General features: G+C 37.6%; 1 protein-coding gene across 1 annotated transcript in view; it reads right to left on the reverse strand.

Moving 5' to 3' along the window:
* LOC150086992 (uncharacterized) overlaps nt 1-14,312 on the reverse strand; it is a 99,941-nt gene that overhangs the window by 66,371 nt on the left and 19,258 nt on the right. The window contains exon 2 of the mRNA XM_090371732.1: nt 3,839-4,378. Coding sequence (XP_090227858.1) covers nt 3,839-4,378 — 540 coding nt within the window. The remainder of the gene's footprint in view (nt 1-3,838; nt 4,379-14,312) is intronic.

Here is a 14,312-nt window from a genome sequence, read left to right on the forward strand (position 1 = left end):
ACAGTTGAACCAATCTAATTCATCCCCATCCTCCTAGAGTTTACATAAGTAAAGAACTTTGGTTTTTTTCTTTGCATCATTTTCCAAAGATTTCTCGTAATGAGCCTTTGCATGCCCCACCCCCTTTGTGGCTTGGTTAGAGACCAGCTTATATCTATCATAGGCTTCCGTGTTGCCTGTTAATTTATTTGTATCCCATGCATTTTTCCTCTCTGCCACGTGACTGAATAGTTCATCTGACATCCATTTAGGCCTAAACCCTGAAGAATATTTCTTATTTATTATGAAAAGGCTAGTAACTTCCATGATTAATTCTTTGAATGCTTCCCATTTTGAATTTGCTGTTGGTAACATCATCAGTTGGTCCCACTGTATAGAATTTAAATACTGTCTCAGACCACCGTAGTCACCTTTACGAAAGCAAAAACCCTTCCCTTTACCCCTGATGGTAGTTACCTCTTTGAGTAAATCCCACTTCAGCACACTGTGATCACTGCCACCTAGTGGTTCCTTTATCTGCAGATTCTTAATGCATGAAGAATCACTACTGAATCGGATCCATGGTATTACTCCCTATAGTTTCCTCCCGAACATGCTGCTGTAGAAAACAATCATCCAATAAATCCACAAAAGCCTTGCTAGTGTGTAAGTGTGCAATCCACAAATTTCAGTCAATATCTGGGAAATTAAAAACCTCCATTATAAGACACTGATTTACTGGCCCGCTCTATTTCTCTGTACATTTGGTTATTATACTCATCAGAGTCATATACTCACTCATCGGACTGCAAGTAGAACCAGTTTCATCAGTAGCGTTAATGTTCTGTGTCATGATTCTGCAATGGACTAATATCAAAGTTGCTTTACACTGAGAACATCTGCAAAAGAAACATGAAGTGTTAAAACTTTATGGTGAAGAAACATTAAATCGTACCAGTACGTTTGAAAGGTACGAGCGGTTCAAAGACGACATGAGGATGTTTGCGATGACCCAAGAGGGCATCCATCAATCTCTCAAAATGACAAAATTGCAAAAGATCAACATTTGACTCTCAGAATTACGACTGTTGAACTGGATATGGAAGGTTTGTGCAAAATTTGTGCTGCACAGCCTCACGGATGAGCAGAACAAACGAACGGTGTCATTACATGAGGACTTCGTGCAGAATTGCCAAGACAAGTCTTAACGTCTTCAACTGTATTGTCACTCTAAATGAGTTGGGTGTTTCAGTATAACCCAGAGACAAAGCTTCAAAATCAGCACCAAGGTCTGGAAAGTTTCTTTTACAGAAGTCCAGGATCAATACAATGCAGTACCTTTATCGACAAACGGTGTGATTCACAAGGAATTTGTACCTAAAGGGGAAGAGTCAATGCTGCATTCTACGTTCAGGTGCTTGAAAGACAATTGAAGAACATTTCCCGGATGAGAGCGCAGTTTCAAGAGAAAGGCAGCTGGTTTTTGTTGCACAATAGTGTCGATGCCCACCCATTCTGCATTTCTTGTGAAGGCATTTCTGAAGAAACATGGCATTTTACAGATCAGCCATCCATCCTACTCTTCCAATGTAGCACTGGCATATTTCTTCCTTTTTCCCAAGGCGAAAACTGCCCTCAAAGGAAATATTTCAGGATGTTGAGGGCATAAAAAAGAACGCAAAAGTCGAATTGAATCTCTTTGAAAGCCGACTCTTTTCAGAAACGTTTAGAACAGTGATAAGTGCATTCAGTCAGCTGGTGATTACTTGGGATAAAAAAAAAAATCATTTTTGAGCTCCTTCACTTTGTGTTCTTTCTTTTTATTGCACCAGTCTATGAACTTTGTTACTACATGTCGTATTTGTGATAGCGTATTTACACTTCTCAAATGGTTAAATCATCATTAGGAGTTCAATCGTATATCCGAAACTCAGCTCAGTTTCCTCTTCCTGTCAAAAAAAAAAATATATATACCAAACCTTTGCTAGGAAATTTCTCAATGAGTCTTGGATTTTTGAGAAATTATTTCAGCTTGGCTATAACAGTTCATTACATTTCGAGTGGGTCACAGTCCCAAAAGTTTGTTAAGTCAATTGTTCTGAACACATTTTTCCATAGAAACAATATTGTACAAGTAGTGGTTTGAAAGTAAGAGTAGTGTGAAAAAAATTCTCGAATATATAAGTAAATTATAACAAGCAAATTTCAGAGCTCCTCCTTCAAATGGGCTCTGGCTAAAATAGCATACATTCGGAATGAAAAATGTGCCCTGGTATATACGGTTTTTTAATTTTCCAGAATTAAGGGTTCACAGGTAGAGATTTACTCTCGGAGCCATAAAAGTCCTTTATTAAGCCACTCAAAGCATTTTGAAGTCTGTTTGTTATTTGGTTTTTAGGAGCATTAGCAACTAAGGCCATATTGCTCCGGGAATATGCGGTGGTCATTCCCTGACCTTTCCGCATCTTCCGTATTTGGTGGTCACGGGCTCGAACCCCGGTCTAATCAAGGGCACTTTGAAGTCAATTATTTTACATTAGTTTCTAATAAATCAGTTGATAACTAGAGTTGGTGTTTAGAAAGTAACATGATGATCGATTGCTATTCCAAAACAACATTAATAACCCATTGATTAATAAATTTTTCTTACGTCTTACAATAACAATCAAACCTACTGGAATTGGGGTTATACGTAGAAGTTTAAAACGGAGGAGAATGACCCATTAATTAGGATAATCAAGTGCTTTTGATTATCCTAATTAACGGTCATCCCACAATGTTTCCTGGCCCCAGGGCCCATGTATTCTTGTTCCACTCCTCCCACCAGGAAATGGTTTTACGTTCTATTCGCCGTACATCGAATAAATTTAAATTACGATTTTCTTGAATCTGAATTGGGTTTAAGAAATTGTAATTGAAACAACATCCAAGAGCACCAAGTCTGCATCCATTTTGGTAGAGGTGGACTGAGGAGGTAGCAGTCGTACAGATAGAGATCCACCCATCCAAGAACTTTTTTTTTTTTTTTTTAATATTATATAATCGTTCTTCTATGCAAGTTTATTGTCCCTGAAATTTAGTATTGAGACTCACCTAAACTCCACCATTGGACAAGAAAAGTGCTCTATGCATTTTAGATATTTCACGATAAAACAGACCACGGATTCCCAATAATTTTCTTTTGGCACACTCTTTGAATGTACTGAGTTGATTAAACTAAAACTTCTCGCAATACTTGGTACGTAACACGTTTACAGCGAAATGTGAATTCCTGATGGAAACAGTTTATAGTTTGTTCGTCGGTTACATACCTAATTACGTAATAATATTAAAATTTAATTTAATATTTGTAGGGAAAATATGTTGAGCATTGCAGCTCTGTTTTATACAAATAAAACGTAATTAATAAAATATAATAAAAAAATTAAAACATTTGCATATCTTTATATTCCGTAATTTTGATTACTACTCTTCCTTATTAGTCCAAATTAATGGGTCTTTATTGTAATTAGAAATTTTTATACCTCGAAAAAATATATATATAAAAAAAGCTGGTTCCCTTAATACCATATAAAATTTCATTTCATTATAAATAAATAAATTTACATTTAAACTCGGTACAGTCATTCAATATCCACTTTTCCATTACTTTGCATGGTTCCTGAAATATGTTCGAACATCCAATAAAAAAAAGCAATTCTGCTCATAAACATACGATGAATAAGATGTTGGTTTGAACTTGGTGTTTCAACAATACAGAGATTAAACGTGCGGCACGGTTCAATGATTCAGACTCCTCTGATTTTGAAAATTCATGTATGCAGAAGAACAACATTCTAAAAATATGAAAAGTACTTACTTATCTGACTGTTGTTTGATGTCGTGATGTGGCTGATGGTGGTGTGCTGTGTGGTCAGTTCTGTTATGCCAGGTTGGGTCACCGTTGCAGGCTCTGTCGTATAAACTAATTGAGAAGTCGATGTTCGCTGCTTTGTGGTTGTAGTGGTGCTATCCATAGTAGTGGGGTTAGGTATAGTAGTAGTAGTTGTTGTTGTAGTGCTACTAGTTGTACTCGTAGTCGTAGTTGTTGTGGAGTCTGTGGTAGTGGTAGTTGTTGAAGGCACTACCTGTATGGTCGTGGATGGATCTTCAGTCGTGGTTTTTGCTAACGGGGTTGAAGAACCCAAGGATGAAGAAGTGGTATCTGGTGGAGTGAATTCATTGGACATGGTGGCACTAAGTTCAGTATCAGCATTGACCATAGATGAAGACTGGACGGACGAAGTTGATTGGTCATCTGGATTCTCCGTGGACACTTCGGAATCAACAGCAAATGACAGGGGACTTTCGGTGGGAGCTAAAGTGGTACTTTCCTGGTCAGATGAAGAGGCCGTCTCATCTGAAAACAAAAAAACAATTACATTTCTATTGAGTGTCATTTGAACTTATATCTGCAGATAAAATAAATAGTTTGAATGGAAAATTCATTTATGCCGAAATCAAAACTACGCTTATATTTAATAATGCAAATAAGATGTTTATATTCCCAGATGACCATTGCACGCCAATACTTGTTCTTTCACACCACGTGCAACAACTGGGTCACATTTTTTTAAAGTACGCGAGGATAAAAAAAAAGTTTATGTACAGAATAAACTCAATTAAAAAATATGCAACAGTGGGAAATATTCTTGTATTTTAAGTTGGAATATAGATCCGTACACCAATTTATGATAGCACCGCTCAAGGTTGCATCCAAATCATATAAAAACAAATTTTGTATCAGCAGAGAATAAAACTAAATACACAACGAAGTCCCATAGATTCATTCCCCTTTTGATAAATTGATCCTCTGTAGTAATTTACAAAATTCAAATGATGCTAACTTTAAAAGTTAAGTTTTGAGTGAAAATCGTGTTCTTAGGAGGGAAAACTTATTCCTCTTAATCCGACACCAATTGGAACCCAATACATACGAGCGGATTTCGGTAGTCATGTTACAGTAATTTATTTTTCTAGTCATTTATAGTCTGTATTATTTGTTTTAGTTTTACATGGTATATGCTTTGTAGTCATTTTTGTCCAAGTATATCTTGCATACACAGAGAAGTATCTTACAGTCAGTAAAAATAAAATTATTTCCCCGTACAAAATATATCAGATAATGACCAGCCTTCTTAATAGCCACAATCGTTTAGGCTACTTGATTTTTATTTAGTCGGCATGTTTAAGAGCAAGGTACTCCTCGAACTGCAACTTTGAAGATGCTATTATTTTAATAAATGATAACTTTAAAATAAGTCATGCCGAGAACCATCGATTTTTTTGTTTCTTTTTCGTCCTGCTCAAATACCAATGGATTTTCGTCCGTTGTATTAATGAATGATCCTAGCCTAGTGCCGTGATGGGCTTGCTGTATTTTCAGTAAATAAATATTTATTTATATAAAGTTGTTGTAGGGTTTGAGGAGCATCTGCGACTTAGACCATATTGCACTGTGTGTGTATTATGTCTGTATAAACGTGTCACGGGCTGAAAAACTCACAGAGACCTTCCTTCTCAGATCTGCTAACTATAACACCGATTGAAGACGCTTTGAAATATTCCTCCAGTCTACAAAATGACTCGAAGCCAGACATCACCACATGCGTGACAGGTGGCGAAACCACTATACTGTCGCGAAGGACTTACATATAAAGTGAAGTACAAAGGATGACTGGAAGAAATTTTCGACGCGAATAACTTCTCAAACCTACAAATCCTGAGAACGGATAAGTTTTTTGAAAAATTTTCGTTTTATTAACCTAATAAACATATTAAATCGTATTCAATAAATAAGTTTATAGTTCTAGTCAAGTTCATAAGTTTATTTTTAAATTTAGCTTTGTATCGATTATTTGGCGCGAATATTGTATTTAACCCCAGGGGCTCACATCTGGTGAGTATGGGCTTTGCACACCCAGGGTCCTGAGCTGGTATTATCATTCATTCACTCTCTCTCTCTCTCTCTCTCTCAGGGTAATTCAGAAAAAAAAAATTTGACTTTTGCAGCAAAAGCCTCAGGCTTCCTTGCACCATATGGCTAATAATAATAATCTCGTAACTTATACTGTAGTGCTTGGTAGGAGAATTCTATTGTTTTAATGGTGGAAAATAGGCATCTCGAAAGTTCGAATCACGTAGGTTGGCGTTAATTAGATAACACCGGTCAACAGCTAAAATGTTTCGGTAATAAAATTAGTCAATTTCGACTAATATTATGTACTAAATACGAATAAGACTGTTAAAATGGATTATTAGCTCTAGCTTTGATATTATTATACATGTCACTTCAGCGAGTTTTTGCTTGATTTTGGGAAAATTTGGACTTGATATGCAGTTTGTGTAGCAACACTGAATCCATTGGAGCTTAGTCATACTACTTCCTGTCTGGACTGGACGCGCAATCAGTCTGAGCCAGGCATCTGTCCGTGCAACACTTGTTTTCGACTGAGCAAAACTTAAATTTTAGCATGTCGCGTACGTGTCATAGTGCAGATAATTTTTGTTGTTTGTGACGAAGTGACATATATATCATAGTAGCGTACCATCCATCAGCACTGAGCTTGCCCAATGCTGATTGATTCTTCGTCTTGCTTAGACTATACACATAAGGGGGAATAAATTCAAATTAAGGAAGGATGGTTTTAGAATGGATGTGCAGTAGTTTGCCTTTAGCCAGTGGCTGGTTGATTTCTGCAATAAACTTCCATCTGTTGTTGTTGTGGAAAGCTTGAATAAATTGAAGAAGACGGATAAAACAAATTATGATATTAGGATCCCCTGTAAATGATTACATCTACCCATATTTTATTTTGTCTGTAAATGGGGTGTGTTCTCTGGTCGATGAAGAAGACGGATATAGGCAAAATGGGAAGTTTTTTCGGCTGACCCCGTATGAGCTTTCTTGCGTCATTTTCCACTACTAATACTAATTCAATGATTCTTAGCCAATCTTGTGGAAGGTTCATGCACAAATCTAATCTGCCTGCTAGTGATGGGTAAGCCTCGTCATTGGACTGTTTGTTTATGGGCTTTACGGCGCAAGGCATAATGCCTCTTACGCGCCATAATGCGCGAATCGGTCACTGGACTGATTCGACTAAGTTGAGTCATCGAGTCACTTTGAAAAAGTGAGCATTGTTTAGGAATATAACTGAATCAGTCACAGAAGGTCCAAAAAATTCAGTACACAGCCTGCACAAGCCAAATAAGTTACTTTTATGTAAATGACCGATTCCACGTAGTGAACTGATAAATGAAATAATTTGGAGAGGGAAGGATAGAGAAATACACAGAAAGAATAGCCTTCTGAATGTAGCTAATTCTTTGGACAAGCATTAATCCAGAAATTGATCTCAAATGTACGATTTATCTTGATTAGAGAAAGTTTGTGAAATTATATTCCCCAAGACAAAAGGGGCACTAATTAAATCAGAAGTTAAGAGTGAAATTCCTAAATCAATTTATAAAGTAAGAATTTGATTTATATAGGAGAAAGGGTGTTAACTAAACCTCTTAAGTATTTATTGATCATGTGTGAAGAAAGAAGAAACTATAGCTGTTTTCTGTAAGGATATTGATTGTGTTGTGTAGAAGGAAATAATCCTTCTAGTGTAAATCCAATGTATTAAATTGCATATATATCTGATGCTACATAGGCAAATTTGAATAATATTAGTATGTACTTGAGTTTTGATCACTTTATCATGTTGTATATATATATGTAAATAAAGTATGTTATGTTATAAATTAATGTGTGTTTTTGTCATTCTTGAACACTCAGCCTTTCCGAAGGGAATTATACGTAATTGAGAAGTTCCCTTGAATCTGGAATTCTCCTGTGAATCCAAAGTCAGATGTGTAAGTAGGGGTGTATATAATAGGGAACAAAACAAAGAATATTTAATATTAATATTAAATAATAAATTCAATAAAATCACAAAAAAAAAGTAAAGACTTTTCTTCATTTTCTAACCCCCACAATTCGAATAAAAATTATCGAACTATTTTGTTGTTTCTGAAACAGTAGAAGAAATCGACGATTAAAGCAGCATTTCTTAGAGCGTTCTTTCGTTCTTCAATTCGACTGAAACGTACGTAATAATTTGTTCGATTGCTTATAGTAACAACTGAATGATCGTTCGGTAATCCATTTCAACAGATTGCTCCCACTGCTGCTACTAGCCTCCACATGCATCTCTTAGCTATGGACTGTTCCTACAGTTCAGGGAGACCCTAGTGCAAGAATTAATTCTGGGACTACAAGGTCGGAACTAAGGGAGTTTCTTTTTGATTTTGGGTTCCTTTAAATCGGGAGAACAAGTGAATTGCAGTCCTGATCTCTGTCCACAAAGACTCGCCTTGCCTGGAACCTTGTTCTCAGCAGAATACAGTTAAGCGTTTCCTAACAGGATTGCCAAGAAAACAAAAGCGAGCCAATAGTTAGCAGATTTCAGATTGAAGAAGCATCCTGCCCCACTTCCACTGCATCCTCCACTGAAGAGGACTTCGAAAATTCCTGCATAACTGAACCTGCACCTCTCCAAAAGAGTGATAAGGCGCTCACATCTGGTGAGTATGGGCTTGGCACACCCAGATATCATCATTCTTATTTTTCTTGGTGATTCCCTTCTACTCTCTCTCTCTCTCTCTCTCTCTCTCTCTCTCTCTCTCTCTCAGGGTAACTCAGAATTCAGCCTTCCTTGCACCATGTAGCTAATAATAATAATAAAGTGGCGAAACCACTATACTAGCACGAAGGGCAATTCGGGCACTAATATGTCGAAAATCGATACCGTCGTAAAAGCAGTCAGTCACTGCTCTACTCAATGGCTCTTGTCCCTTACTAGATTATTGATGACTGGAGCCAACTAATTCAGCAAGAAGGATAGAATCGGTCACTAATGGGCGCAGAACGGTTAGAAAATCGGCCCAACGCTGGTGTTCCTCGGATTCAAGCTCGCTTGCATAGTTCCCCCTATGCGAACTGAAAAACTGAGACCCGAAGCGCTTATTGTAAATGATTTATTGCTTAAGGGTGAACATCTACATTTTGTTTTGTTAACCATTTAACATTATTATATCATTTATATTCGCTTTTCATATATTTTTTATTCTCTCATTTTAATTTATTTAGCTTGATATAACTGAAACATATCCTCATATCCTTACATTCACCATTGGCCAATTTTCCCTGTGGGTAAATTGGCCAATGGCCATGTACAGTCTGATACTTGCACGTTTAGTAGTCCAATAACCAATTATGTTGCAATAACGATATTCTCTCCCTCCCTCTTTCTTTCAATATGTTTATTGCAACTCCATTTTACCCACTTGGATATGCGATGCGGGTTACACGCGAGTGGGAGGAGAGCTCAATTATTCATAACTCGATATTTGTAAACCAGAGAAAATCTCTTCAGTATTCGTGTGCAAATCGCTTCTCACCAAGGTGGAGAAAAAAACCAATTTAATTATCCTGATTGCATTGTCCAGAAAGTGAGATCGCTGAATCACGTCCTCGCCACAGTGCTTGGTATGTTGTTGACATCGGAACTATTAATTATTGAGGAAGATTACCCAACTATTGCGAGTCCCTCCCCATATTTAGTGGCATGTTTAACAGTTCGTGGTTTGGCTGGAGTAATTTGTAATGAGTTATATCGCGAGATAAACAATAAAGGCGAGACAGAGAAGTGAAAAGAAACGTACTGGTGTACTTTAGTTTGTTCTATACCCGTAGTTGTGGAGAAATGCACTACACTTGCTTTGTGGGTCACGCGAAGCATGATGGGTAAGCAAGTCGAAGAAAGCACTCACTATCTGCTTCAACTAATGAGCTCATTGCATTAATGAGTTCACGCTCCGTGATGCGTAAAATGCACGTTTTCTCTGGTACAGGGCAACGACAGGATACTGATCACTGATTCAGATCGTCGCTCGTGGTATTGAAGTATACCAGACACCTGATTCCGTCTCAGTTATGGTAGGTGCATCTGTATGTCATGATGTACTATCTATCGACTTGAGGGCATTGGAAACAATGTTTCCAGTGGTCCCCATCGCGCTTCATTGAACTTCCAAACAGATAACGCTTTGATAGCATTCAGTGTAACGTATTAAGCGACAAATTTTAGTTTGAAAATTCATCGTTACATTCGACAAAATGAATAATTTTATCGGCACTGGAGCGCGTTGGTCATATGGAGTTGATTGAGGATGCACTCAGTTATTTTGGGAGTGGCATCGGAGCGTCCTTGTTCTAAAAGTTTTGAAAGTAGGGGGGTCGAGTGGGGCGGTGAAAGGATTCCATGTGCTGGTAAACAAGGTAAAGAAACTGCATAGGATTGGGCCTGTATAAATTAGGCGAGGACATGTAAATTATAGGGAAGTATATAAGGAGCAAAGAAAAGGAGTGTAAGAGAAGAAACGTAGTTGTGATATAGATGGTGGTGAGAAAGGGTTAAGTGAATGAGTGATTGGAGTGAGCAGAAAAGTTGTAGAATGAACGGTCCTGTGTAGCAAAGTGAGGTCCAATTAAGAAATATGCAAATGCTCAGATTCTATGTGACAAAGAAGGAATGGCCGAAGGTACTCCTGTCCTGTGAAGAAAAAGTTCGCTCCAGAACTATCCCCGAGAAGATGGTCAGCGAGGAAGACCCTTATGTAAGGAATTCTGATGCTATAGGAAGAGTGCTCAATGTAAGTCACTGAGCCTTTTAGAACAGACTGTACCGTTTTGTTAATAGTTCAGATAAAGTGTTAATTGGTGGAACGAAATAACTGTTAATGGCAGTAAATGCTTAAAAGGGTGATTCAGAAGAAATGTATATGTGTATAAATCAAATGTTCATAGGATATGAACAAGGAAATATTTTATTAGTAAAGTGATGTGCTGTAAGAGTACTTGATTTAGCAAGTAATAGAAACAGCCTAGAGGATGATTGAAGTGCATGAAAATAAACTGCAGCCATTATTAATCGACTGCAGGTTGGAAGCTTCCTCAACGATTCATGTTGAGGAAAATGGACCAATATCTGTCACGCTAGTCCAGTGCGAGTTGGCAGATCGACCGTATTTAGCAGTCATAGGTTTGAACCCCGGTCTACTCAAAGGGCGTATGCTGCTGCACTCCCGCGCTTGACCACTCGGCTACGGAGGCCGACAAGTGCATTAAAATGCTGTAGCATAAAAAGTAAGAGATGTATTTGTAAAAGGAGGAAAGGAACGTTCAGTATAAAGAAAAACTGTTTTAATGTAAGGTGAAATGCATAATTTAATTGTATGAATAACAGTCATGTGCATAATTATGAATAGTTTGTATAATAAATGTCTTTGTTTTACGGTGTTGTATGCCATTTGCTCATGAGAAACTTATACATTACATTAATAAAAAAAAAATACTAGGCGACTTCGTCCCCTGCCTGCTGCGCTCGCTTCATTTGATAAAGTAAAATAAAATACTTACAGAAACTTTCGACTCTGCGTGTCTCTTCCTCTGCTATGAATACATAAATACGTTACATATGGAAATCAAGAATGGTACCTCGTGATCATGTTAGATAAACATTACGCGTGACCACGCTTAAACAGAAGCTCGTTTTACCACAGTAAAACAAGCTTCTGTTACGTATTTTAGTATTTGTTGCGTAATACCACGTAACCCGCATCTCTCTTCTTCCATTGGCTGAATAAATATCACTAGTAGGAAAATTACTGTAATGTATAGATTAATGTAATGTTGTAAGAACAAAATTCTTACACTTATCCTAGCGAATGTTATGTTATAAATATTATAACATAACAAGAAAAAAGATGTATATAGTAAATAATATTATTTACATAGGATGATTTTCAGCTTAGATTGCGATCGCTCTGTACCATACAGTCAAGTAGGGGAGGATTAACGTAACAACGGGAGGTAGCAGGACCGTACACAAGACAATGGGAGCACTGGAACACTTGTACAAAGGGAGCACCGCAAGGCCAGTTCATGGTCGCATAAACAGAAAGTGAGCAGTTCTTTGGAAGGAAAGAACAAGGGAACCGACTCCCCCTTGTGGAGAGAAAGATTTTAAGAACTAAGAGGGTGAAGGAGACCCTGGATGCGACATACACCTGTGGTAATGGCTAGCCGCTAGATGAAAGAGACCGACTCCTTGAGCCCTTATTAATTTCAAGGAGCGGTAGAGAAAAAACAGAGTGGACTAATGGCGGTAAGTGAATCGGGAATGATCACAAGGAAATATCTAGAAATTTCCAGACGCCCTGTAGTTCATCGAAGTTGCTGGAAATTTTGTAAACAGGAAGTTACCCCAGGAGAGGGAAGGGCCAAGAAAAACGGAAGAAGTGGGAGAGAGCGAATGAGAATAATGAGATGATGGAGAACGAACGACGATTGGATAAAAATAGAATGAGCGGCTGAAACAAAAGGCAGATGCAAGAAAGGAGTGAGGGAGGTTTTTTGTGGGAGAGTTGTGAGTTTTGGCAGTTTGGAAGTTTAGAGAGTTCCCGTGGAGATGCCTGAGTGATGTGCGGCGGGAAGGAAATCCCGAGAAGTGCCGGGAGAATCGCCAGAAAGTAGCGGCCAGAGTAATGAGTTGTGGGAGATGCTGTTTAAGAGTTGTTGAAATAGGAAGGAGATAATCCTTGAAAGATGGAAACACCTATGCTGGAGCTGAGAAAAAAGGATCGAAAAGCCTCGGTATAGCAAGATAAGGAAGAGCTACATAGCCAGGCTTCTTAATAAAGCAGTAAGAAGAGTCCTGATAATCCTATTATGCTTCCCAGTTTCGTCGAACTGATCAGACGCCCAAAAAGCAGGCCGGAGCAACTTATTTAATAGCCGTATGGAAAGAAGAGCGAGTTCCTGAACGTAGGAGAATCCCTGTAGATGAACAGCAGTACTTTGCTGATGAAAAATTCCAGTTGGAACCTGATGATGCCCTATGCTGTTGATGATGAGTCGCCCCTGAACTGAGAAAAGGTAGTGTAAAGAGTGATTCCCTAAGTTAATATGTAAGTACGAGATAATAATTTTAAGCTAGATTTGAAGAGAAGGACTTTAGAAAAATGTTTATTTAGTTGATAGTAGATTTGAAGAGAAGGACTTTAGAAAAATGGTTATTTAGTTGATAGTAGATTTGGTATTGATTAGTATAGAAGGAAGAAAAGGGTTCATAGATGTATGTACTTCATCTCAAGGATAAGTTAAAGCAAGGAAGATTTAGATACATGTACTTGAGACTGGTATGTTCTAAGTTAAGATGTAAAGGTGTTCTATGTACTTGAAACGTTACAAGATATTAAGATTGAATTATTTTGGAAGGGATAAATTAATGAAAGATTATAGCGGGGATTTATAAATCTAGGACAATATCCATAGAGGTGTTAAGCCCACTGAGGTAATTCCAGTTGGGAAGTTTAACTGTTAGAAAGTAAAAATAATGTTATGAGATGTAACCTAAACCAGAAGGAGAAAAAGCAGAAAGACACGAAGAGACATATTATATCATTTGCTATTAATTTTACATCTTAACACACATATAATGCCAGTTATTAACATTATACCAATTGATGTTGTATGATACAATTCTTTAATGTATATACTGTGAAATAAACAAATTTGTATATGTTTATCATGTGTAGTATTGAGTCATTCTGAATACTCAGCCAGTCCAGAGGAGACATACACGAACTATTATTCCCCCAGAATCTGTGATCTTCTGTGCAGTATACAAGTCAGGTGTTAACGTGGAGGGGAGGTAAATTAAGGGGGAAACTTAATTGAGAAATACAAAGTTAAAAGAGGTGGGTCTGGAAGGTTAACGTGATGAATTATTAAAGAAATAAAAATAATAATAAAAAAAAAGAAGAAAATATTATCCCCCCAGAATCTATTCTCTACTAAATAACACCCCCCACAATGTAATATATTAAGTGGAAAAAGAATCCCTGAATTCCTTGAAAATTCTGGTAATTTTACGCAGTCGGGAGCTGTTGCACAAAATACTAGCAACAACTGCCATTTACTGCAAAGCTAAGGTACACGGATAGAATATAAATTGTTTGAATTGAAATAAGTATATAAAGAAGAAATAGTAAAAACAAAGGAAAGAAAACGCCCCTCCCACAGAGTGTTATTTGTCTGTAAAAGTAGGTGTTACACAGACCGATTTGCATGTTCTGTGGAGGTGAACAATCCGAAGTAACTTGGGTAGGAACCCCTTCCTCCCTCCCTCCCGCGATCACAGCCCGTAATGAAGAGGTAATTGGAGGTATTCCTCCAATCA

The sequence above is a fragment of the Mastigoproctus giganteus genome, chromosome 4, assembly GCF_048544385.1.
Source record: "Mastigoproctus giganteus isolate SK-2022 chromosome 4, ASM4854438v1, whole genome shotgun sequence".
In the NCBI taxonomy this organism is placed as follows: domain Eukaryota; kingdom Metazoa; phylum Arthropoda; class Arachnida; order Uropygi; family Thelyphonidae; genus Mastigoproctus; species Mastigoproctus giganteus.